Source organism: Falco peregrinus, chromosome 5 (genome assembly GCF_023634155.1).
Source record: "Falco peregrinus isolate bFalPer1 chromosome 5, bFalPer1.pri, whole genome shotgun sequence".
NCBI lineage: Eukaryota > Metazoa > Chordata > Aves > Falconiformes > Falconidae > Falco > Falco peregrinus.
This window is the reverse complement of record NC_073725.1, coordinates 73,435,803-73,462,747: the sequence shown is the minus strand read 5'-3', so window position 1 is coordinate 73,462,747 and position 26,945 is coordinate 73,435,803. Positions and strand designations below refer to the sequence as shown.

At 41.0% G+C, this 26,945-nt stretch overlaps 1 protein-coding gene across 1 annotated transcript; it reads right to left on the bottom strand.

Annotated features, from left to right (window-relative positions):
- Window positions 1-630: 630 nt before the first annotated feature.
- TMEM114 (transmembrane protein 114) lies at window positions 631-15,643 on the bottom strand. The gene is made up of 4 exons (XM_055806207.1): window positions 15,312-15,643; window positions 14,251-14,331; window positions 4,739-4,876; window positions 631-2,228 (listed from the first exon to the last, which is right to left on the bottom strand). Exons 1-4 carry the CDS (start codon window positions 15,493-15,495, stop codon window positions 1,996-1,998), a joined length of 636 nt encoding a protein of 211 aa, XP_055662182.1. The 5' UTR covers window positions 15,496-15,643; the 3' UTR covers window positions 631-1,995.
- Between the last annotated feature and the right edge of the window lie 11,302 nt (window positions 15,644-26,945).

The window sequence follows — 26,945 nt, the reverse complement described above, 5'->3', positions numbered from 1 at the left end:
TTGCTGACACAGCTCCTGAGTCACAGTCTTGAACTATGGTATGCTGAAGTCCTCCAGAAATCCTAATAGAAATAGAAAATCCTAATAGATCTAATAGAAAGGTAGTGGAGCTGTTAACACATTCAATTCTCTATTCAAAACCATAACAGTAAGGGGAAAATTTCCTCATTAACTTCAGTGGGCACTGAAGTAAATTTTCTCTTAAATACTGTTACCCAGAGGAAAAACTAACAAAGAAAAACTGGATTGCTTTGCACCTATGATGCAATTCAGGTATCTTGTGTGCTCAGTTTCACTCAGCAGTATTCAGCACAAGTTAAATACATTCTAGCACAAAGTGCACAGGTTTAATGAAAAAGAAGCATCATCAAAATTGCTAAGTAAAAACTGGGAAATGCATTGGATACGTCTTCTGCATTACATAATTCAAAAAGCAGCTAGTAATAAGCTGAAAGAGGTAAGTGTGTAACCTGGACATCTGACAGGTTAGGGCTGATCACAGTAGTTAGTTAAAAAAACCTGAAAAAGCAGCTGTATCTTTCTCTTGCAGTACACTCACCATCGCACTGCACATGAGAACATCATAGTCACCACCAACTGCCAGATCACAGAATCACAGACTGGTTTGGGTTGGAAGGGACCTTAAAGATCACCCAGTCCCAGACCCTGCCACAGGCAGGGACACCTCCCACCCGCCCAGGTGGCTCCCAGCCCCGTCCAGCCTGGCCTTGGACATGCCGGGGATGGGGCACCCACAGCTGCTCTGGGCAGCCTGTGCCGGCGCCTCAGCACCCTCACAGGGAAGAATTTCCTCCTTGTATCTCACCTAAATCTACCCTCTTTCAGTTTAAAGCCATTCCCCCTGTTCTATCACTAAGTGCCCTTGTAAAAAGTCCCTCTCCAGTTTTCTTGTAGGTGCTAGAAGGCTGCTATAAGGTCTCCCAGAGCCTTCTCCAGGCTGAACCACCCCACCTCTCAGCCTGCCTTCACAGGAGAGCTGCTCCAGCCTCTGATCACCTTCATGGCCTCCTCTGGACTGGCTCTGACAGGCCCATGTCCTTATGCTGGGGCCCCAGAGCTGAAAACAGCGCTGCAGGTGGGGTCTCACAAGGGCAGAGTAGAGAGGGACAATCCCCCCCCTTGACCTGCTGATCATGCTGCTTTTGATGCAGCCCTGGATACGGTTGGCTTTCTGGGCTGCAAGTGAACATTGCCAGGCCATGTTGAGCTTCTCATCAACCTACATCCCCAAGTCCTCCTCCTCAAGGCTGCTCTCAAAACATTTTCTGCCCAGCCTGTATCGATACTGGGGTTTGCCCCCACCCAGGTGCAGGGCGTTGCACTTGGCCTTGTTCAACTTCACGAGGTTCCCACGGGCCCACCTCTCAAGCCTGTCAGGGTCCTGCTGGATGGCATCCCTTCCCTCCAGCGTGTCAACCGCAACACACAGTTTGCTATGGTTGACAAACTTGCTGAGGGTGCACTCAAGATCACATTACCTACCATGAAGTAGCCATCTCAGAGCAGCTCTGCTGGTAGAGACTGCCAGCATGACTGAAATCACAGGCATACTTATTAGGAGTCTCAGAGGAGAAACCAAAAGCTAAGTGGACCACATGTACTGGCCTGCAAGGTACTCTGAGGCACTTTGGTAGTACAGCAGAGAAAAGGAAAGAAAGCAAGAAATCTGCCTTGTTCTAAGCAATGAATGGAGATGTCTTATGAGCTGCTAACTGAAATTATTTCAGAAACAACACTGCACTGTGCTTTCTTCTAAAGTCACAAGGGTTTCCTTATTGACAAGACTTGAAATGTTTTACTGATTTACCAGAATCCTCGTGTTTTATAACTAACTGTGAGGAAAAGGGTTTACTGCAACTGACAAGATACTCAGTCACAGCCTTGCCACTTTTATTGTCCCTAATGACCAGATGGACCAAGCAATCCACATTTCTAGGTTCTGCAGGGTTCTGTTGTTGCAATGATACATGTTGTTCATAACGCCTGTTCACGTCGCTGTTTCAGAGCTACAACTCTTGCTGCCAGGAGAAACAGAGCCCCAGTGAGCACTTCTGTAGCGAAGGAGATCCAGACTAGTGCCAATGACCAGCCAAACCTGATGTCAATTTCTACCAGGAGATCCTTACTTCTCAAGAGGCAGACAGCTTCTCTGAAGGCAGCAGATGAATATGCAATATAGACACTGATCCCAGTAAGTGTAACAAGAGCTGACAAAGAAAAACATATTCAGCTAGTTAGCATCCACTGCAGAAATTAAAAATAATTAACAGGATATCTCTTAGGGCTTCTTTGCCACTCTTTCCTATCCAACAATGTCAGATTACTAGTTTACCTTTGAAATCCAGTTGAGGCTGGTTTTTGGCAAAAGGTGAGAGGCCAGTAAAGGGAGGGGTATTTCTGTCCAGAGTTTAATGTGTTCTCACTGTTAAATACTGAATCAAATTGTACAACAAACAGCAAGCCTCCCACAATAAAAATCTAGTCATGTATTTTGCAGGTATCTAATGCATGTACATCTGTTTTCAATACTGTATTATAATGCATCTGATTTCTCATTGCTGTGCACCACATACAGCTGTGTACCTCTATGTAAGAAAGCCCACAGAGACAGAGATTCTTGCATTTCAGGTCAGTGACCTGAATTTAGGCTGTTTTCTAATTTTGAGTATCGTAAGCTTTGAGTGTTCAATGTAAAGGTATTGGTCTTTACTGTCATCTCCCACCAAGTGCTGTGGAGTCACGACTATTCATCATTTCCAAATAACTGAGCCAAAGACATCCTTGGAGCAGACATAAATTAATAAAGCACTCCAAGAAGAAGCCAGCTGTTTTCCCGATTAAATGACTGTACAGGAGCTAGCAAGCTCAGGGAATGGCACACAGCACAAATATGTGCTACATCCTGGGCCTGGAGTCTGTGTCACTCGAAGGGCATATACTAACTAAAGTCATAACTTTACTAGATCAGTGGCAGGCAAAATGCAATAGGAAGGCCCTGGATTAAAAGACTGTGGCCCAGGAGGATAAGATAGTGTCTTATCTGATTCTGAGGGAGAAAAATTTTGGTCTGGCTTTCTGTCAAATCACAGCTTAAGTCTAGATTAATCTGCGTTTTTGCCAGAAAGACAAGTTGGAGTAGAAGCAAAACAAACAGAAGAGTACTGGGTTATCCAACGGTCAAAATTCATACTCACATTCCTGAACTTAACCATATAATGATGCCTGTACCTTATTGTCGTCCTCTGCATGGGGGGAAAAAGTCACTTTATACCTTTTGTCAGCAGAAATGGAAATCGCTGTTGTGTTGACATTTTCAACAAGGTGCACTGAGTTCTGTGGTCCCCCTTAAATGTGGCTGCATTTAAAAAAAATGGGGGAGAATATAGGATGTCCTGGGATGTAGAACCTATCAGTTCTGGTATTTTCAAAAAAAATGATGTTTCTGGAATTGCATCATAAGATATTTCTTTCTGCTGAGACAGAACTATCTAATCAATACCAAACTTCATGAACTGTAATATCCTATAAAACTGTGCATGCCCGTTACATGCATCAAGCCTCAGTGCAGCTGAAACAGCTGAACAACACTGCCTGAGTGGGAGGATGGTCTGGTCTCACACCAAAGGCCATCTTCGGAACATATTCCAGCACCCCTCTCCTAATACAGCCTTTGTGTTTCCTTTCCCTCTTTGCAACCCCAAGTGTCTTAGAAAGGCACAGTACTTTACTCCTCGGCGGGATAATGATGCTTTGCACTTCACAGCTTTTCATCTTTCACTTACTATTTAGAGTAGTTTTCAAATAGCCTAAGCCTTTATAGTGAATACAGCTTTCTGGTGTTCTAAGCAAATAGAAGTGGGTTTTTTTTCTTTTTTTTTTTCAGAAGAAAAGCATACTGGGGGATGATTAGTCTTTTTAAGAGCATTTCAGACTAAAAAGGTCACTCAAGACTTTGAGTCAGCAGCATTTGCTTCCAGCAGTCTCTTAGCATTCTCTTCTTAGAAACAGGACTATATGATCAGGTGATGAGGGCCAATACTGAGGATCCTCTTTTCTGTTGGGGAAAATTTCTGTTTCAAGTTACATTGTGAAACAGTACTGAAAATCTATTTGAAGAAAATGAAGATGTATTTAAACCCCATTTTCCTACTTTGAGATGTTAAACTTCAATTAAAATAACTCCTTGGGGTTTCCTTTTGTGATCCACAGTTTGGGGACACCCAAAACTAGCAGTGAAACTAACCCAGGAATGCCTAGCAAGACCCTTTTCAGGAACTCAATGCAAATGCCTTTGAAAAAACATCACTTCTCTTAACAGTTGTAAGATCTGTGCAAGGCTATTGAACCCTATGCTTTACTAATCCCAAAGTCACTTCTCCATTACTCCATTACCCTGTCTGCAAAGAATTTGAGCACTGTGCTGAGAAGGTATTAAATCTTTTGTTTAATGGGCACAGCAAAGATACTGTGCTCAAAGTGTGACTCAGTCCACAAGGATGTATGGTTGTGTGTGATTATTTGCCTTTCCTGATTCTAAGTGGGAGCTTTCTATTCCAGACTCCTGTCAGGAGCTGAGCAGATACCAAGTGAATGAATACCAGCATTATTCTGAAAGCAAACTCTTGCTTAGCTTTTTTCCTCTGGTAGACAAAGTGATGTTTCCCAGATATAAAGTCTTACTGTTTAAAACGGTTAAGCCAGGACTTTGATGTATTACCTCCAAAAAGAAAAAGCAGTCCTGTCATTAGAAGCAGTAGGTAGGCCCTGGCAAGAATACTGACGAATCCAGTCATTCCTCCAAAAATCATCAGTATCAGGCTGAGGGGCATCAGGATGACAAATGTTCCATGCATGTCTGAAGAAAAATGAAGGATGTTAGTATTTTAATATTTTATGTACTAATTTTATGTACTAATAATCATTGAGTGCAAGCCCCTGATCGGGATTAAAGCCTTTTTCTGTGCTGTACAAACAAGGAGCTGGACAATCTCTTGGGTTTTCAGTTTAAGTCAGCAGGACAAATACATGCTATGGAGAAAAGGGTAACATACAAAGCAAGGCCTTCACAGGATCACAGCATATGTTTCAAACAGAGACCACAAATATAATGGATATGTTTACATGGATATATTTAAGCCATTAAACTGTTCTCAAATATTAAGCCTAGCTTGATAGCATCACCTGTTATCAGGTAGTCATTGACAACCTTAATAAAAAATAGCCCTAGTTATCTGAATCCTAGAGATCACAAGTGAGTAGCATTGTTGTCTGGTGGTGACATCCAGCAGATGCTTTAGTTAAACACCTTCTTTTGTCGCATGTCCTCTGCTGAACTGACCTAGCAAACTGTTGACCTTTTCCTTTGTTGCAGCTGACCATCAACTAGAAGTAATCTTCCCATCTAGCTCCCATTCTGTGTCTGTCATTGTTTTCCACAGCAGCTTCCCTAAGTACATTAACATATCCTGGTTGCTTCTTCCCATGCTAAACGGTTTACATTAGTCTTCCCTGATCCATATATAATTTTAATTGCTGTGCAAATAATGGTTGATATGTATTTTTTCATATCACACTGTTTTTTTCCATCATAAACCATCTTTGTGCCATTGTTCCCTCATGCAATCTAACCACAACATTCAACCCAACCTTTTCTAGAATAAGCAAAAAAACCTAGTTCCAGCTTCCAGTATCAATTTATTTCATACCAAGCGAAGTGCAGAGTTACTGAGAAAGGAAAACTAATAAGCCATTTTCTGAAGGGCTCTAGGCCCTTCTAGTGTCTCATTACTTTCACAGAGAAACAATATGCCATTAGCTAGTTCCCAAGGAAACGGCGTCAGTTAAGAAATCACACTTTGTGTGTGATCAGATGATCAATTTTTTTAAGTCACTGTAACTGCCCAATGCATTTTAGGTACTCCACCTGCCACTGGCTAAGGATCCAGCTTATCCTCTTCGATATTATTATAAAGATAAGACACAATTGTGTACGCATCTCTGTTCTGTTCTAGAACCTTGGAAAGTGAAGAAGAGCCTGCATGGGATCAAGGCAGACACTGTTAATTCCTTTACTTGAGTGGAATGTGGTTTCAAGACTTTTTAATTAATTTTTTATTTTTATTTTTGGTAGTACAGAACATGCTCACAAGAAAAAATGTGACAAATGACAGTTTGGGGAGGTGACCCTGTTGTTCTTCCATTTCCATTTATTTATACTGGTATTATATTCTCATATTTAGCCCCACATACACTCACATCAGGATCAGTTGATGCTCAGAAAGCACACATTCAGTATTCTGCGTTGAAGGGAGAACTTAATGGTTTTGCTTCTAAATCTGAGGCTACTCCCTGGGCCTTCCTTCAGCAAAACTGGCCATGGCTGCTGTTGCTGCTAAGAAACCCAAACCTGGAGCAATTCTCAGATGTTAACAGCCAAACCAATCTTCAGCTTACTGTGTATAAGCCAGTATGCCAAAACTGTTTGAAAATCTTAGTTGAATACCAAAAGGAGAAATAACCATGGAGCTTAATTCACAAGTTTTATATAGTTAGAGGTGGTTGTCAGGGTTGTAATGCAACATGGTGTGGCACAACAGAGATCTGGCACACAATTTAGTTCTCATATTCTAGAGAGGCAGCAGGAACAGGCTAGTCTTTGGCCCTATTTGTGCTTTCTGAGGGTATTAGGCCTGATTTTGATCCCCCACCATTTTGACATCCATGTGTCCTCTTAGATTTGGTCTCACAGGTAAGAGGTGAAAAGGCCTTGAAGGGATAAAATCTGATGCAATTAACATTTTAAAAGTAAGAATGTAAGAGTGGTGCAACTCTGTCCTCAGTCCTGGCTTTACTGGGAGGGAAAAAACATAAACAAGCTCATCATTGGGCCTGTGTTTTGTGATTTTCCAGGTGTCCTCACTAGTCAAAGTTGCTGCTAACAAACTACATCTCAATGGCACTTACAGTTGCCATTTTTTTTTACTTTCCTTTTCATGGTGTGATTTCAGCTGCTGCTGCTAGGACTGGAACCTTAGCCAGGACAAGTGAGGGTAAAGAAGATAAGGCTGAAAGTAACCTTTTGATTTGAAGCAAAGTTCAATCCATACCAGAGTATTCTCCTGGGGAGTGTCATACATCACATTAATCATCCATGACAGTTGCATGCAACATCAGAATAACTCTGATTTTTATGCTCTCTTCAGTGACAATACCAGTTTCAGGGATATCTCAGCTGAAACCCACAAATCCCACTGTGACAGACCCTTACTTTTCCTATACACAGCTGGGACCATGTCTCATGAATCACCTGCAGCTTTTTTAAAGTCAAATACTGAATGGATTGTATTCGGTTAAACTGCACTTTTATCACCTCCATTGCTCTAGTTCAATACCTAATACCCATTTGTCCTTCAATGAAATCTGCAACTGCCTGGGAAACTTACTCTAAAATGCTGCCATGGAAACCACTCAGGAATCTGAATTCATGCCATCTGGCATATGATATTATGCCATTATATTCCTTGATTGGAGGGACAGAATTAGTTTATAGAAGGACATAACTTAAAATATCTTTACTGTGTTTCTGTCTCTAATAATCATCTGTGAAAGGAGTTAAAACATTAGTTGCAGTCATTTTAGTAGTTTATAGGTTGTATTGAAATATATATTTAGTTATTATGTATTATACATATAACTGTCTTCATTTTGATGAAATTAATCTAGTATTGGAAAAAAACCCAGCCTAAGCATTCTGCACAAGAAGAGATGTGTGTACTTTCCTGTAAAATGGAATTCAGTTTCCCACATTATTTCTCAATGTCCAAGTTCCCTGTCAGTCCAACGTGAAATATTCAATAGTTTAATCTTGAAAATACTGAAACAAACTGATGAATATTTAAAAAACTCCTTTGTTTTCAGCAAAAAATACTTTAATTGCTTGATCTGAGTTAATGAACTTTTACATCAGCTAGCCAAAGATGTTTTACTAGAAGTCTGACCAAATCTCTGTGAGATCTCTGTGAAATCACACATCTGCATTGTGTGTCCAGATCTGTGAACTTGGCAGATGTTTCTAACTTACCACCCAGCACAGTTGTTGATGAGTTGTTTGTAACAGAGATCTGCGGAACAACCTAGAAAAACTGAATGGTGTCAAAAGTAACCAACTGCAGGTCTAGCAGTTTTGTTAATCATCTCCTGTCAACGTACTGGAGCTTAATTGCTTTAAACTAACTTTGGATTTGTTTGCACAGTTTATATAACAGCAAATAGTCTCTAGAAATCTGTAATAATCACCTCATCAGAAATACTCCAAGTGGCAGCAGCTCACAAGAACTGAGGTAAGGACCTGTTTATCTTCCCCAGCAGTAACTAAATAGCTAGTTAGAAAGACAAAAGCCTCTAGCTGAAACAGAATGCTGGCAGCTAAAACCAGTGGTGCTCCTCTGGAAAGACTTGGCAAAGCCGGGAAGAAACAGTGCACTCAGAAAGTCTGACCTGCTTGCAAGGAAGGAAAGAAACACCTTAAAGGAACAACAAGCAACAAAAGGGAACTGCTGTCTGTGGCTAAATGTGAGACTTCTGGGCTTGAACACCTGGGACACAAAGGCCTGGATTCCCTCCTGTGCAGCACAGAAAAGATGACGATGGAGGAGAGCTCACAGGGTTATGGTACCCCAGGATAATTTGCTAAGCTCTGGACTTGTGTTACATGTTTTGGCTTTGTGCTTTTCTGATGTAACAAGTCTCTGAGCTAAACTGGAAGACAAATCGCAGACAGTAGAAAAAAAATTATGTTAAACTTGCTGCTGGTGGACACTGATGAAAACCTTCAGTACTAGGAATAGGTACAACGATAAACATAATTAATGCACTGCGGTTCACATTCTATTGCTACAATATCAATGAATTTGAAAATGAGAATATTCATCAGTTGTCACTCATTACATCTCAGCTGCAGTGATGCTTAAGTTATCTCATATTTCTGTATATATTTCATAATATCTACTGTAAGTAGCAAAGCAAATGTTCACTGGAACCTCTCTGAAGGACCACTGCAGTGTTGCTCAGACACAAAGCAGATCTGTTTATGTATACACCTACCATACCAATTAAGCTAGAATTTCTATGTACATCATGTGGGTCATATTTCACTTGGCCTCTGAACTGGCTTTTGCCAGGTATTCCAGACCTAGCTGTTTCCTTCTGATAACTTAAAACCAAAGGAAAAAATGTAAAGAACTGTAAATCCCCCAGGGAAAATGTTATGGCAGGCAAAGAATAAGGCATTTTGGGATTATAGCATTATAAACATGTAACTCAGAAAAATGAAGCAGGCCCATAAAGAGGGGGGAGAAGTGTGAAAGCAGCTGGTTCGTGACTGCTACAGAGTCCACATGCTGTGAGAAAATCCAGTCTAGTTTCACTGTACTATTAAACTAATTTTGTTAAGCAAGAAACCAAGGTAGTTGTCACATTGTAACAAGTGAGGTATCAGTAACTGCCCCTATTGCAAAGACCCTTTCCCTGCAGGAAGCACTAACTTCCCTGCTGGATGCAACTTGTCTGCAGATTTCAGTTCCAGCCACACAGATGTCTAAAATAGTAAAAATAAAAAAATAAAAATACGCGGGGGGGGGGAATTATTTCAGCAGTTGTGGCAGCTGCACACTCCAGTCTTGGTTTTACAACAAGAAAAACTTTTTCTTTCAGACATATATAAGTGGAAACCACATCCATTAACTGATTATTACTGGATGGCTTAGGAATAGAGGAGAGCATTCAAAAGTGACTTGTAACCAGAAATCTATCACTAGCCATTGTGTCCATAACACTAACAAAAAAATCAGTATTGTCAGAGGCTTAAACATACCTTGTAGGTATCTAATGCAGCTGGTTTGTGTGTCAGGGACAAACCAGGCAGCCATCAAGAAATAAGAGGAGTTCCTCTCACATTATTTTTCATAACACTGGCCCCAGCACTGCAGTGTAGATGGGACCCCATATCAGTTTAGGGTGCAAAGAGAAATTATATGTTTTGTAATTTTGCATCTGTTTGCATATTTGGACCAAAACGGCCTTGTGGCCTCTTATACTTTGGCCACATAATATGTTATATAAGTTGTTTTGATGTGCCAGAAGAAAAAAGAAAGAAGAAAGAAGAAAAAAAAAAAAGAAAGAAAAAAGCTTTGTGGCAATTTGTTTTTAAACTATAAGGGTGGTAGGGAGGCACACAAAAAACCCTCCACATTTTAACAAATTTTAGCATGCTTTTAAAAATCTTTAGTAACAGCTTTCTAGGCTCATCAAATCATGTATCATTTAGTTCAAAAGAATGTAGATGGAAGTAATTTTTGTGTTACTAAGCAGAGGTCACTCTCCAGCCATAACTGAGGTACTTAGGAATACATTACTTGAGTTTCCAAAAAGTAAAGCTCATAGAAGAGTTTTGACAAGATACGTTAGTGTCTAGCAAACACATTACTTCCTTCTTTTGACAACTCATCTGTCCTGCAAGAAGTCTGAACCAAGTCCAGAGTACAAGTGGATTTTGACTAGAAATATTTATGAAATTGTTCATTTTGTAGGGATTACACTGGTGCTGTCTTTAGCTAAATCTATACTGGCATTTACTAATTATCAACAGCACAGACTTCAGTAAATGAAAAATATTTACATTACAAAAATGTTCAAGAGTAACCTCTCCCCAGTGTAACCTGTTTTTTGGGGTTTTAGTTGGGGGGTTTCCTCAAAATAAATTGTTTTATAAATCTGCAACCCTTTGGGAAAAAAAAAACAGTAAACACTATTATTTCTTCTTCTATGCGCCAGCTACCCTCTCTCTGTATGTGATCCTCAACATTTAGATATTATTTTGAATGTTATATTTTTTCACTAGAAAATGGCAAAGCTGCTCAGAACTCCTGCTGCAGCTTCCTTTGAAGTCAGAGTGGTATCCTTTTACCATTTAGTGAGAGATGGATTCAGCTTATCATGAAAAAAAACTTGCTCTTTCTGTTTGTCTCCCATAGCTGGCACAGGAGAATGCATGGCAATACAAGATACCTGGGGTGTCTTTGCTGACAGATTTCAGTTTTAAAGGTGACTTTCAGAGGCCTACCTTTAATCTTAGTGATCACTGGGAGACCCTAGTAACTGTCTAAATCGTGAAAAGTGACACTTTCATTTTAATCCTGTATGGGACAGAGGAAAATGTAAATCTCCAGTAAAAATATATTTTTTTTAAATGCAGAAATTTCAGAAAAGCTAGTGGTAGGTAGTCTAGTGGTATATTTTTTTAGACAGTGGCTGATGTTTTAAACAAATACATAACTGCCATAACATAATCTGTAGTAGGAAAATATTTTATAAATTGTGGGTTTGAGGGAGAAAGAGGGTATACACCATATGTTCAGCTGGAGGGAGTGGTAAGAAAAGAAATGGAAGCTGAATTACAGAAGGCATGCTTGTGTCTAATCCATTAGAGAAATTGCTCAAGAGTACTCCCGTGATGTGAAAACACATCATACTCTCAGGCTTAACAAAACCTAGGTTGGTTGCCTGAGTAATACTGTTGGTAGCACAGAACTTTTAACTTGTACATCCAATTTTATTAATTTGCCAGGAGCTCTATTTGAAGTACCCAGTAAGCCTAAAAGGAATTGCGGGGTATGAATAGGAGTTAGATTGGAAATGTGGAGGGAGGAAATGTGAAGGCTTTTCACTCTCTAATGAAGAATTTGTCTTCTGGCAGTGAACAGCACTTCTGTTTCCACTTAGACCCAGCTCTTTGCACTCAGATATATACTTTCTCCCATCTTTTTGGCACTTGTGTCTAGTTAAGACATGCCAGGAAGAATATGGGAACTCTGAAGAATGGGGGATGGGATTCCCAATATGTTACTTAAGTGCCTGCGTTAGGAGACAGCCCTTCTAAATCTTTTTAGGAATAATCAGCAAGAAACATGCTTGATGTTGCTAGAGCTCCTGAAATTCAGGCTGCCAATCAAACAATGAGAAATACCGGTATACAGCTAGACAAAATGAGATCACATGTGAATGTGCCTCACACAGACACCTGCACAGGCTCACACAGAGAAAGAAATCAGTTTTTGAAGTAACGGAATAAAGCTGTGCAGTTAGCCTGTTTGCCCCACATAGCAACACATGAAGAAATTACTGTAAACACACTGGAATCCACAATCCCAGAATTTTCCTCTAAAATTCTAGGTAAAATGTATTGTAGATGAAGATGAAGGTTTGCCCTGATCTGCTTAAACACGATTCAGCGATCAGTCAGAAAATATTTAAAAAAGAAGTGTAAAGCTGAGGTAGAAAGTAGTATCTCAGTACTTGAAAAACCTAGATATCACTTAGAAATATCTGTATTTCCTAGAAGTAAGAAGTACTGACACAGCACTTCCTTAAGTTCGGCTGCTATTGCTGTGGGTCTGTAGCCTCTCCACACTGAAACTGCACAGAAGCTGAACAACTAAAATGTCAAAGAGTTCACTCTCTAAGGCATTCTAATCAAACCTAGTAGGTTCTTTCAATGAAAGGATCTTTGATTTCTTATCTCATCATTTTTAGGCAGACTACACCTGCCTATAATAAAATCTGCAATCGTCTTTGAAGACCTGAAGTCTTTATGCAGGAACATAAAAATAGGACTTGATGTGAGAGTGGGAGATGAAAAATTTCTCTGAGGTTCTGAAGGGTTTGTAAACATAGTTATGAATCCAATTTACTCATATTCACTCTTTTCTCACACTTCATGACCACCAAAGAGCTGTCCTTTGTTTCTAAGCCAACATAATTTTTATAACCAAAAGAGCTCTGTATAGCCTCTGCTTTTGTTTTTGCAGAATTCGGCTTTCACTGAAGAGCTGCAATCTAAAATCTCCTTGCCTGAGAAAAATTACAGATGCACTCTTTTGCAGATCTGAACACAACTTTTTAAATGCTAATAATTTTATCCTGAAATTTTAGACTAACCCCAGCATACTAGTTGAGGTGCCCACACGTAAAATGTGATCAGTCTGGTCAGGTTCAATTAACTCTGAACCCTCAAAGGCTTAAGTGATGCAGCAGACAATCATTTTCACTGGTCCTCACAATCTTCAGCAACATCAAGCAGCTAAGGCCTTCTGTCTTAAGCAAGATTAAAGAAATGGCACCTTTCAATTTGAAAGCATAGAGAGAGAATCTGTGCTGTTAGTCTCAAACCTGTCAATATGTTTCTATGGCTGTTTCAGAGGCCCACTGGGCTGTTATTCCTACTTTAATTTTCCAATCACTGTTGCAACACAGCTACATTAGCATCATTACTTCATAGGCTGACTTTGCCATGTTTGCTGCATTTTCAGCTATATCATGAGATGCTGCTCCAAGGGACTAAAGACACTGTAAGCCTCTCTGAAGGATTACTCAGGGAAATGGCTTGTTTTGAGGGAAAGAGTACCATTTTAAGCCACAGGACAAACACATATGTTCTGCTTGCAAGGAGAAAACAGCCAGAGTCAGAGAGGAGAGGTAAGTAAATGAAAAATAATAAAAAAATGAAGCCCACATACAAGCATGTATGAATGAAGCATTGTGCAGAATATGATGTAAATAAGCTAAATCATGTTTTAGGAGAAACCTAAAAGTATTTGAAAGTGTTTAGCTTGGACTTTCTGTAAAACATTCTGACCTTGACAGACGGATCTAAAGAAAAAGAATACCAACCCATGCAGTTAGAAACTTAATGTGTTTGAGTACGATGTTCTTAAAAGACCTTGAAGACTGCCTTTAGTCATTGATTTATTTTCTTAAATTCCAGTATACTTAAGGTATTTTTCAGTGCAAGGAATCCCACTGAAAGGGTAGGTAAGTAGCTGTCTTAAAGATTAGATTTAATATGTGTTTAAGCATTTTCAGTGATCAAATTCTTTTGAGGGGATTCTGAACATTTTTGCCTTTTATATTTTAACAATTGTGTGCCTTACTGAGCCATTCCAGGCAGAAACATCTTGCTCCTGTGGAATAAATTGGCTGAATTGGACATCAAATAGATGGTTATTTCAATAGTAATCCCACTTAAGGCCACATGCAGGGACAGATATTGCACAGAAGCAGCCAAAACACTGTGTCAAAGAGCTCCCCTTCTCAATCAGAAATGGGACCTTGTAAGCAGCCAAGGAGGGAGGGAAGAGTGGATGGAAATACAGAAATAGTATAAAAGTTACTCACACAAAAGCTGTCTGTGTGAATCAGTGATGTTTGCGTTCTCATGCCAGAATGGGTTTATCAAAGGGTAGCATTTGCTTCTCACTAATAAAGAAGGGAAAAAACAATGAGAAAAAATTACACTATAATATCTTATTGCAATATATCCTCTTTTCTTTTGGCATGTATATAATTCATATATTATTTGCTTTAAAAACAGTCATTCCTAAGTAGGGAAGGAAAGGAGGGGATTTTCAGTACCCAGCATTGGCAACTTCTGCTCCCATGGGACTGGCCACTGAAGCCAAGAGGGAAACATCAGCTCATTTCAGTGGGGCTCAGGGTGCAGCAGAGGGGACAGTCCCTTTAACCTGCTCCTTCTCCCCTGCTCCGCTGGAAGTAACATCCTTCCTTGCCGCTGATGAACATTACTTACACCTTGGTTTTAATGCTGGAATCAACACCAAAAGCAATATACCTGGCATACAAACTAAACAGAACAGGGGAAATCACGTAGGTATCTGCATAGGGTTTATGGATCTTTCATTAAAATCCTGAACTGTGAAAACCTAAGAATGATCAAGCACAGTACCATTACCTGGTGAGTCTTTAGTCAGTATGGGATTACATTTAATTTTATTTATATTTATATTGTTTCTGGATATATTACTCTGATATTATTTATACAGATATTACTTATTTATATATATAAACTATATATTGTTTAATATTATTTATATTTCTTATATGATTGTTTATCATTTTAATGGCCTTAAACCACAACTTGTGCCCTTCAATTCCCCGAGTCAAATGAGAAAACATCTTTCTAAATGGTTAACGTTTATTAAGTGAGTTTGAATTAGAAGTTGACGTAGAATTAGGGTACAGCAGCATTTGCTACGCCCGCGCCTCCTGCGGAAAGTGCTACCGGGGCGCCCGGCCGCGGGGGGCCGGGGGCGAGGGGCACGGCCCGGGCTCGGGCTCCCCGCGGCAGCACCTGCCGCCCCACCCCGCCGGGGCCGCCCGCTGCCGCCCCCGCGGCGTGAGGGGCTCCCTCCGCGGCCCACCGCCCCGCGCCCACTCACCGCGGCAGGTCCGCCACAGGCCCGAGTGCGAGCTGAGGGCGTCCGTGCCGTTACGGGACGCCTCCAGCTTGGAGGCATCGATGATGTACCAGAAGTCCGTCGCGATGGCCACCACGAGGAAGACGAAGCTTGAAACTCCCACCAGGGCCACGGCGGGGGAGAGGACGCCCCAGTTAACCTTCATGCCGCCGGCCCCCACCTCAGCGAGACACAGCGCCCGCGCCCGCGGCGTCTCCACAGCGGGCGCCTGGCCGGGCCGGCGGGGCCCGCCGCAGGTAGCCCGCCTCGAGCCCCGCCCCGCCGCGGCGCCCGTCCCAGAGCGGGCAGCCCCGCGTCCCGCCGCACGCCTCAGCGCCGGCCCCGCGGCGGGCAGCGCTCCCTCCCTCCGTGCCCAGAGCGGGCGGCCCCGCGGCGGGCAGCGCTCCCTCCCTCCGCGTCCCGCCGCACGCCTCAGCGCCGGCCCCGCGGTGCCCCCCAGGTCGCTTTCCCGCCCAGCCCGGCAGCCCCGGCCGCTGGCCCCGCGCCCTCCCGGCGGGTTGTGAGTGCGTGTGTGAGGGGAGAGCTGAGCCCAGCGCGCCCGGGCACGGGTGTGGGGCTGCCCTCGAAGATCAGGCTGCCCTCCTAGAAAGGGATACCAGTTGGAAGATACGGGGAGGACGGTATCCTGACAGCTTTTGACGCTCTCGGATGGTCTCACCTCAGAAGGACTAAAGCTCCCTTACTCCACACACCACTGTCCTTCAGGGAAGCAGGGAGTGCAAGCCAAGGTCTGAGGAGCAGCAGCAGTGCTTTTCTGTCTGCATTTACAAGATACTTCCTTTTGTTCTTTGTCTTCCAGATGCTGACCTCAAAAGGGTAAGATCTTAATTTGAAAGGTGGTGTGAGAGAAGGCAGTGGCATGGCAATTGCTGCCCAGTGCACACGCCTGTACTCTGCTCTGACTCATTTTCCTGTCAGACTGTCATTAATGCAGGGAAGAACACCAGCAGTACACCCTCTTCGGAAAACTTTGGAAAGACAGGCAGTTAACGTAGTTTCCGAGGGCACATGTGTCCATTATAAGCCCCTAAGGCACACTTCACCTAGCCTCCTGCCGACCTTCAACTCACCTAAATCAGTTGGACAACATGGTAAATTGCAGTAACACAACTTTGTTTTTAAATCTGCTGAGCATTTACTGTGGAGTTTTACTGCGTTACTTCACTGGCATAAAGATACAGTGCAGGCAGGGTCAACGGGGCATCTTGTTTTCTTACTTGTAATTCACTTCAGGCCTTCCAAGGAATTGCTAAGTAACTCGTAGTCATTTAAAAAAAAAAATCATTCTCATTTATTTTCGACATGGACACGAGGCAGAATGTGTGACATCGTTACCTACCCTTGGCAACAAGCGATCATGAACCAGTAGGGTTTCAGCAGTAGCATCAGTTAAAAGGAAAATGCTACTTTATTTAAACACAGTAGTCATCAACACTACAGACCACGTTTTGCTCTGCAAAAGTACTGGAAGGTGTGTATTGCTGGGATTATAATAGTCTTTCCATTAAGGAATACACCGTTAAGCAGCTATAGCATTATCCTGAGCTTTTGCCACCTCTAGCATCCCCAAGTTGTATTTTTAACATATGAAAGTGCCTGTGTATTTCTACAAACTAAGCAGCTGTTACCTTGTAATAATTGTGATGGTTGGGTGATAGAAGACATGCAAGGTTTATGAAGCAAGACGGAATGTTTTGTTAGACTAATGCAGTAAAATGAACAAGCTTTGGGGCACATAAGTCTTAACTGGGACCCCAAGCTTGTCTGTTTTTTCCAACTGTATTTACAGAGTTACTTGAAAGTTTTACTTACCCACACAAATACCATGTATTAAGCAGACATTTTATCAGCTCTCTTCTCATAAATCCAAACCAGAGGCATTCATATATCTAAACCATCATACCACTGCAATGATCAGCCATTGTCATCTCCCAGTTAAAATCAAGGGAAAGCAAAGGGTGTAAAACTGAAGGAACATTTAACCCAGTTGGGTCCAAGCTGTTAATCAGGTATTGTACAAAATGCCTACTAGTGACGACCTGTGTCCTGGAGAGTTCTTGACCTAATGTTGGGGCCCACAAAGTTCTGGACATGTGCTTACTTTTAGAAACATTATTCAATAATTTGTTTTAGCCACCAAGGTATGTGGAGCTCCTTGTAGGATCTGTCTAGATTAACTTTAGTGTAAACAAAAGTTAGAGCCTGCTAACCCCCAATCTTTTTGTGACCAGACTGTGATGACAGAAAAGTTAATGTAAAGAATAAATCAGCTCTACATGGAAGTTTAATTTCCACATCAGCATAATCTATTTAGGCATTAATTCTCATGCTGAGGAAAATCTAATTGCTACGCAATCAGAAAACTAAAAAAGTAGAGTTCATCAAAACATCTTAATGTATTCATTAGGAAAGGTTTTTAATGAAAGGAAAAAGCCAGTAGTACAGATTAGTTTTTCCAGAGTTTTAGTTTCCAATTTACTGAGGTCTTTAGAAGAACTGAAAGTTAAACTAGGATTTTCAGCATAAAAGATCCAAAAATTTAATCTAGACTTATCTTTGTGGAAAAGGAGTAATTCACTTTGTATAGACAGACTAGGTGTCAGATATGCTAAAATCAACCCACTGCTCAGAATATCAGAGATAATTCAGATAATGCTCCCAAAGCCGCAGTCAATTATTAGTCCACAGAGTGTGATGCAGCAAAATTAAGTCTTCCAGCTGGAACACAGCAGAGCTTGTGTAAGTAACTTGTACTGTACCCTTTCTGCTTGCAAGATTACATGGGTGCTGAAGGATTCAGAGGGCATTGTGCTCCAAAAATCACGAGCATGGCTTCCTGGGACTCTTACTGGGTAAAATGCATCTATAGTACAGTTCCTTCGGAGTTGTTCTGAACACGTGCTGTGCTGTTGCAGCCGAAGCCCCATATGTTTAATGACTGAGAGCTAAGTCCAAATGAGATCCTTGAGGTAAAGTTGCTGTGGAAGTACTATACTAATTGTGTTAATATTGGAAAGGAGTGAGTGAAAGCCAGAGAAAGTGATTTGGCACTTTGTGGTCAATCGTTCTAAATGATTTACTTAATATCAGTGCTTAGAGCGGGAAACAGCATGTCATTAATCCCATTACAAACAGGCTTGCTATCAGCAAAATGTCCACTTTCTCTCTGGACTTAACTTCTGGATTAAAAAGGGCAATTCTCTTCGTAAGTCCAGCTTTTGTCTTTTCAAACTACATAAACTATCTGTGTAAATTCAGTAAGCACACACACTTTTTAAGACATTCATCAAAACCTTTCTTTTTTAAAAAGACTCTTCTTACAAGATTAATTCCTTGGGTTTCCCCAGTGTTTATTTGTATATTTCATTTCCCCTGCTCTGTTTGTATTTGTGAAAGAGGTGACTGAGCTACTAAAAGTGAATTACATGTGAACTGAGAAAAGGAGGGATTCCCACAATGTTTACCCATATGTCTGCAGGAAAGCAAAACTCCGCCAACATAAGTGTGCACCAATGACTGTAATTAATCGCTGCCACAGAAACAAGTACTATCAGCACATCTCAAGTGACTCAAAATCTTCTCCCAGGAAATATCACATGTTTTTCTCCTGATCTTTTTTTTTAATTGACTGAAGAATTAAATAGAAACCCCATTTACTATTCAGCATTCCAGTAAAGCTAAATGGATCATGAAATTTATTATTGTTTTAAACTGTTAAAAAAATATCACAATTACTTCCCCCATAGTTCAAAACAGAAAAGCCGAAAGGCAGCGTACAATATTACAATTTTCAGATTCTCAGCCCTTTGAAATTACTAGCTTTTGGCTAGTAGATCAGAGGTTTGACCATTACTTCTCAGATTTAATCTTTTCATCAGGCAATTGTACACATCCATTTTTGAATAGCCACTACCTGCAGTGAATTTAAAGGAGGACTGACTAGTCACAGTTTATCTCTGATGAGAGAATACAGGGCATATATCACAGTGTCCTAACTGTTAGTCAGTATTACCTGATTTGTCAAAGAAACCCATGGAGTGTAGACATGTCATATTTATTAAAAGGGGAATTATAGGAGGGACATGTCTGAAGTACCCAGCACAGATTATTACAGCCAACTTTGGGCTTTTTTCAAGTCTTGTAAATTGTTTTGATGGAGAACTAGTTGTTGAGGTTATATAAAGTAGAGGGATATCTCCTCCTGAACCAGCTGTCTAGATTATATTCTGTGGCCTTACTACAACAAATTCTAGCAATTATATTCTTGCAGATTACAGCAACAAAAAAATTCTGTAGTAGCATCTATGACTTTGCTTACCATTTACCAGAGAAGCATCTTCTGTGTACACATACACAGCACCATCCATTTCTAAATGTAGGTGGAATAATCATACCTCTACAGTGATGTTTGCATGGATAGTAAAGAATCCATGGTTAGCATTCAGTTTTCGTTTGGATGGCCTATAATCCTTTTCATGGTGTTAAGTGTAAATGTTTTAGTCTCAGGTTTAGTACCACTGTGGTACAGGAGTGGCTTTTCTCCAGGGTCACTCAGGAAGTACACTACCAAGGTCACTTAAGAAGGCTTATTTTAATGAAGTCATTGATTTTATATAAAGATTGATAGAACATGCTGTGGAAAAAAGAATAAATATAATTATCCAGCTTTCTGATACAGAAAAGGAGATGACTACTTGTGGAGTATTAAAAGCAGTATTTTGGAATGGCACAAATCAAGTATGTGCTTTTCCTAACAAAGTTCATATTCTAATGCTTAACCATGTACAGAGAAGGAAAGTGCTGGAAAGTTAAACGCTTTGTGCAGTAGCTGCTTGTCCCATTAAACAGGCCCCACTACATGAGGATTTTCTGCAAGCTGTGTAACCATCAGCAAGTGCTGGCATTTGATATGCATAGGCACACTGGTGAATTTTTTGTGCAAGTGTTCAACTGAAATACTTAAAGTAAGCTTGTCTTGCATGTATCTGCTGGAGATACAGCTCCTGTAATCATCTATTCATTGTCATGCCACTAAAAGAAGTTGCAGTTCTACTGAGAAATAATAATCTCTAGGCAAAATCTAGCATCGTACTGTCAGAAACTAGCTTCCATACTCAGTTATATCAAACCTTCCTACTGGAGTCACAAAAACAAGAACAAAAGACTGCTGTAGGCCATCTGCAGTCACTGATCAAATGCTGCCTCAGAATGCAGCTCAAAACCTTCTTCTTTACTATTATGCCATGTTAGTTTACACCACAGCAGTTTCCCAAAGAAAAAATCCTATAGATGTTACTATGGCATATACATTGGATATAGGCAAAGTTCTGGCAAAGCTGTTCTGGGCTTTAGGATTATCCGGTAAAATTATGGTGTGTAGTAAGTTACTGCTGCTGCATGCAATACAGGATTGTGGTTTGGTGCAAAAAAGGAAAAATATGCTGCTAAGTCTAAACTACATACCAGATCAGCTAAGATCACCAATTATGGGTCTCAGGCAGTTGCTTTGACTATGTATACCAAAAGTTACCATTTTGTTGTCTTTAGAGCATTTAGCTTTCATACAAGCCATAAGCAAAGCATATAAGGAAGGTTCAAAACATGCTGAATAAGCTCCCTTGCCATTCTTTCTTAATGTATTTGTATATTTCTGTATTTCATCACATGATACCTAGGCATCTTCCTTTGGACTGGGGTGAACTGTAAATCCCAAGTTTTCCTATTTTCACTATGTGAGAATATAGAGTGTGGGAAAGCTTTGATTATCCATGCTTATGCTTGGTCATACCATGAAGAAAAACTGGACTGAAGAAGGATCTCAGGAGACTAGTTCAGATAAGCTCTGTAGCTAAGATTTTCCAAATACTTTCCTGCTTGAAAGGGAGTACAAAACACTCAATAAAGAGATTAGCCACATCTCATCCTTTTGAAAGTTCTTGTCTATAGGGGGGGAAAAAAAGTAATTTTTTTTAATCTGGCTTTTCTTTGAATAGGGAGCCAGTAGCTATAAGGTATGCAAGGCAGTTAATCCAGTGCTCTGAACATACAGTGTTAGCTCAAATATGTGAAAGAAAAGCTCCTGGTTTAGGCACTCTACTTCTAGTCCTATCTAATGGCATCTGAAAATGATCTTCTTGTTTACTGAATATAAGATTTCCTAGCAATTTCTTCTGGGCTTGATCTCCATCACTGTGAAACACCCAAAGGTCAATGCTGTTCTTACATGTCACTTTTCTCAGTTAGTAATAAGGTCTCCAAGTCACCCCCATGGCAGTCCCCAGTGATAATGGCACCATGTTTCATCAGGGGCATCCCTACTCAAATACTGTATTTAAACATATCCCAAAAAGTTGCCTTAGCCTCTGTTGTGCTTGAACCCCAGCTGGCAACCAAGCCCCACGCAGCCACTCGCTCACTCCCTCCCACCCAGAGGGATGGGAAGGAGGATCGGAAAGGCATGTAAAACTCAAGGGTTGAGATAAGAACAATTTCATAGGTAAAGCAAAAGCCACGCACACAAGCAAAGCAAAGCAAGGAATTCATTCCCCACGTCCCACGGGCAGGTGCGTGTTCAGCCATCCCCAGGGCAGCAGGGCTCTGTCATGTGTAACGGTTACTCGGGAAGACAGATACTGAATGTTCCTCCCTTCCTTCTTCTTCCCCCAGTTTATATACTCACCGTGACATCATATGGTATGGAATACCTCTTTGGCTAGCTTGGGTCACCTGTCCTAGCCGTGTCCCCTCCCAGTTTCCCGTGTCCCTCCAGCCCTCTGGCTGGCAGGGCCCAAGAAACCGAAAAGCCCTTGACTTGGTATAAATATTACCCAGCGACAACTAAAAACATCGGTGTGCTATCAACATTGTTCTCACATGACAGCCAAAATACAGCACTGTACTAGCTACTATGAAGAAAATTAACTCTATCCCAGCTGAAACCAGGACAGCCTCACACACCTCAGATACACAAGAAAGATGACAGACAAAAAAGAAACGAGTATTGAAAGTAAAAAGCAACAGCTGGTCTCATTTCTCTTCTCTTGACAGTTGTGCACTCTGGAAATTGATTTATGGAGCACTGATTTGAATTCTGACATGATTACATAAAGAACTGCATAAAGCACTGAGAAGCATAATTTGATTTACTGAAAATTGCTGTAGGAAACACAAAGTAAATAAGGAAGTTTGTGTTACTTAATCTTAGTCAAGCAAGTATTTATGTAGCGTGTCAAGCAGAAGAAGATGCATAGGTAATAGGAGTGTATTGAGCAGGTAGAACAGATGCTGATAAGCTCAAACACTGAAAGCGACAGGCCTGACAGGGACAAATACTGTTCAGGAAGACTATGGAAAAGAGGGCACAACACAAAGGCAGTGTAGGGAAAACAGGGAGGAACCAATCAACCCAGAACAGAAATATTTTTGACTGCTGAAGAAGTATGTGGAAAAAATGAGCTTGAGAAAAATTCCCCCTTAGTTTCTCCGCACCCACACTTACGGCGTGCATTAACTTTGGTCTCTTAAGACCTATTAAAAAAAAACCAACTAAACTAAACAAAACAAAACAAAAACAACCAAAACAAACCAGCAAAGCAGCTTTAAAATAAAGAAATCATGTTAAAATATGGGATTTCATTTTCCATCTTGACCACTGAGACCTTCACAGGGTGAGCCTTCTCATCTTGCCTAGCCATGCAGTCTTAAAGTGGTCTCCTGCATTGCAACACTTGGCACAGTCTTTTCTAGGTCCCTTAGTGTGCCTCTCCATCAGCTCTGACACCCAGTCAGGCTCTGTTCTCCATCCATACCCAGGCAGAAAGTTCCCTATATGTGTCTTTCAGTTGCTGTTTGTCCACCCTGTGATACCCAGCTGAGCACGTCCATTTAGGCTCTGAGAAACTGCAGGCTCCTGCCTCTTCCACAGGATCTAGTAGTGTATATATAATGGGGAAAAACAGACAGACATGTAGCAACACTGAAACCCTCCTTCTTGGGCATTATCCAGACATTAATTATCCAGGCATTTTTTTAGGATAATAAGGCCCCAAGTGCCGGGTATATGGAACAAGAATTATAGGGGTCTTAAGAGAATAGTCTGACCTGAATCCCCAAACTGTGGACAAAGGTCGTATTAGCAGCCTGCCTTTAAAACAGATCAGGGAAGAAATGAATGAGGTAGATGTGATACAAAAACTTTTCATAGTATCAAGGTCAATGGTGATGCTAAATTGCTTAGTTTAATAAAAGTGTCTCATTTCCATTGCAGAGTTATGATTTGTTAGAAAGTAAGTGAAATACTGCCCACCTGAAGCAGATGATAATTGTGGATTGTATTAAGCAACAGGAACACTAGCTTTTTTTGGCTAGCCCAGCTAGCTCAAAAGAGGATGTCTGCCATGGTATGTGCAAGCCAATATAGAGGAGATGCAATGAGAGGGAGGTGAGAAGTACAGGGTGGCAGAGAGGAGCAGGTCTAATGAGAATTTAAATTGAGATTAAATGACCCCTGAGGATGATGTGAACAGCCTGTAATAAACTGCTGTTTTATCTTTGTCTTGAATAGGCCCAGTTTATCTTTAGGTAGACTTCTTGGGATTCAGTCAGTGGATGAAATTGGCCCAATTCATCATTTAAAACAACCAGTTAAACCTCTGTAAAGCTGTCTGGTATGTGAGGTAAACTAAAGCCTTTACCTTCCTCTTTTTTCATACACTACAGGTCTAAGGCAGAGAAATGCCTGAGGCTGATTCACTGCCTTGTTAGGCTGACATGCTTGAAAAAGTAATGAAAAGTTGTGCTGAGCAGAATGGATGGATGGAACTTTCTCTTACTTTCTGTAGCATTGATCAATGTAGAAGTCTTTGTTAAAATTTTGAGAGAGCATTTGGCAGGGAGCACGTAAATGTAAAATACTTTTCTGCAGTTCTTGATTGTAATCTGGTGCTAGTGGTTTAAAAGAGAATTGATCCCTGACTAGTGCTGAAGAAATAGAGTGGCTTTTGTATTCTGTGGATTTGATGTGCTTGAGAGTGAAGGAGGGCTTTTCATTTACCTTAATTTTGCTCTTTTTCCCCTAACTAAAGAGAGATATTTTTGGTGTTTGCAGTGATAGTCACTGGGTTGACATTGTTCTAAGAATCATCTGAGAAATTACATGCACGCCTTTCTCAGAAATTTTCTGGGGAAATCAGCTTGTGTTGGACATGAGAAGTCATGGGGTGATGTCAAAGGCACGCAAATTATTGTTCTGAATAAACCCATGGACAAAAATGCTGTAGTCAAAGAATGTGAATGTATCTGATAAACAACCACAAAATAGTTAACAAGAAAGAAATCACTGTGGATTTTAGCTCTGTGCTGCTAATGTTAGTGCTTTGTAATTCAGTTTTCTTGATGGTGAGGCAGTATGAATCTTAGCTTCCCTGGGGAAGGAGAAATGGATATTCAGGAAATGTGGAGACAAAAAAGCTGACAGCTGCAGTTGCCCTTTTAAAATTATTTTTCAGTTACTCTTCTCAGGCACTTTTCAACTTCAAGCAGTTATTTAGGCATTTTCAACCTGGTGACCAATACTGAGGTGCCATACGTTCTTGGAGAGCAGAGCAAAATTCTTCAGTAATTTATCATAGAGACCAACAGTCCCTTTATTCGCTGTGTTGCCTGACATTTCTCCATGCTGCTTGGTGGCTTAAGGAATGTGTCTGAAGTACTTTGCAGACCAGCATCCCAGTAAACAAGATGAAGTTAAAACTAGTTCAGCGTATCTCCTTTCAACAGCCCAGTATAGTAGGATTGAAATTATGAGGGCTGATACATTTTTTTTCCCTCACAGCCTTCAGTGTGGGTTTTTTTGGTTTGATTTTTGTTTTATTTGTTGTTTTTACTGAACTAATAAAAGCACAGAATGTACTTCTGTCTGGCAGACATAATGAAAGAAAAGAAGACAAGCAAAGAGACAGTACGGTATGTATTAGAAAGATATCATGAGCTATTAGGGATATACTACTGCACAGTACAAGATCAAATATGTGGTGTTGTATCGATTAATCTGGTTATTCCTGTCTGCTTAGAATCAGCTTTGTTCTTTTATCTGTTCCTAAGGAATTCGATTTTCCCTGTGATACTTATTTTTCAGGATTGTCTATATAATTTTCTTCTTTTCTGAGCCTCCTGCAACAGTGTTGGCATTTTAGAAGGCACTCTGTAAGGAATGCTCCTAGCAATATCCTTTGGGCCATGACAGGAGTCGGCAAAAATCATGTGGGAATCCGTCGTTTCTTTTAAGTCCCCCAATTCCTGGTGTGATGTGATTAAGGGATACTCTTAGGTTGCTTTCTTTAAGCAAATTCCTAGCTCACATGGTTGGGAGGAAGACAGGAAATTAACTGATGTGCATCCTAAAGGCTTTAAAGAAGAGGTAGGTCTCAGGGATTTGCTGCCAAAGCCCAGTACAGAAACTGCATAAGAAGAGCTAGGTTGTCCGTAAACAACTATCATTGTTACCACCCACACTACAATGCCTGCAGCCGCGCTGGCTCCTTTAAGACCTTCTGCAGCCACAAGATATTCCTGCTTTCCCTAATGATTATACATACGTGAAACAAGGTAGCTGGATTTTTTAGAAAAGAAATTATAGCAGCTCTGTTTCTCATATAATTTACCTTTGTGCTTAAAAGAGCCTGTGTAGTGTAGTGAAGCACCTAGTTTTGTAGCTACTCCTCTAGTAACACTTGGCCTGCATACCAGTGTGTGTCTCTTGTTGCAAAGTGGTAAGATTTTGTGACAAATAACCTGCTTTATCTGCCTATTGTTAGCATTTTATAGCAGTGGGGAATATGCCAGCAGAGAGAGTCTGCAGTAATAATTTATGTGGCAGCATATCGCCACAGGAAGTAAAATAATATTCTGCTCTTTCACAGGAGCCAGATAAAAGGAAAACAAATAAAAGCATTTTTGTCAGATGTTTATCCAATAGAATTCCCCACAGAAACTCCAAGGAGAGATCTGAATGGCTCACTGTGCTTTCCATTTCCTTACCACTCAACACTCCAGACGAAAAATAGGGAAAGATTACTTCATTCTCTTAATAATTCTTAGCCTTTATGGAAGGACACAGCTGATGAGAAACAGCCATCAAAATATAAATACAGACTATGCATTACATTCCAAGATTTTTTTCACAGCATTAATTCTTAAATTCTTCCTTCCCCACAAGCATCCACTCAGGAAAAACACAAGGATCATCTGTAGCAATTGACATCACTATCGTATAACAAGTAATTAATACGTAAATGCCCACTTTTGAACTGGATCCTCCCAGTGAAAGATACAAAAAACTTCAATAGCCCTTGCAGACTGGCAGAGAAACTTAAATAGCATACAGACAAGAGTTAGGAGCGTATCTGTGTGCCTGAATTTGCAGAGAGACAGGGTCGCAGAGCTATGGCCAGCCGCAGGTCCCACTGCCACAGGGTTCTGTGCCTGCAGAGTGCCCGCGGCCACCGCGGCAGCACGATGGGGACACGGCCCTGCCCTGGCACCTCAGGGCAGCCAGGTGGTAGATGAGCTCAGCTGTGCGACGACTACCTGCGGCAC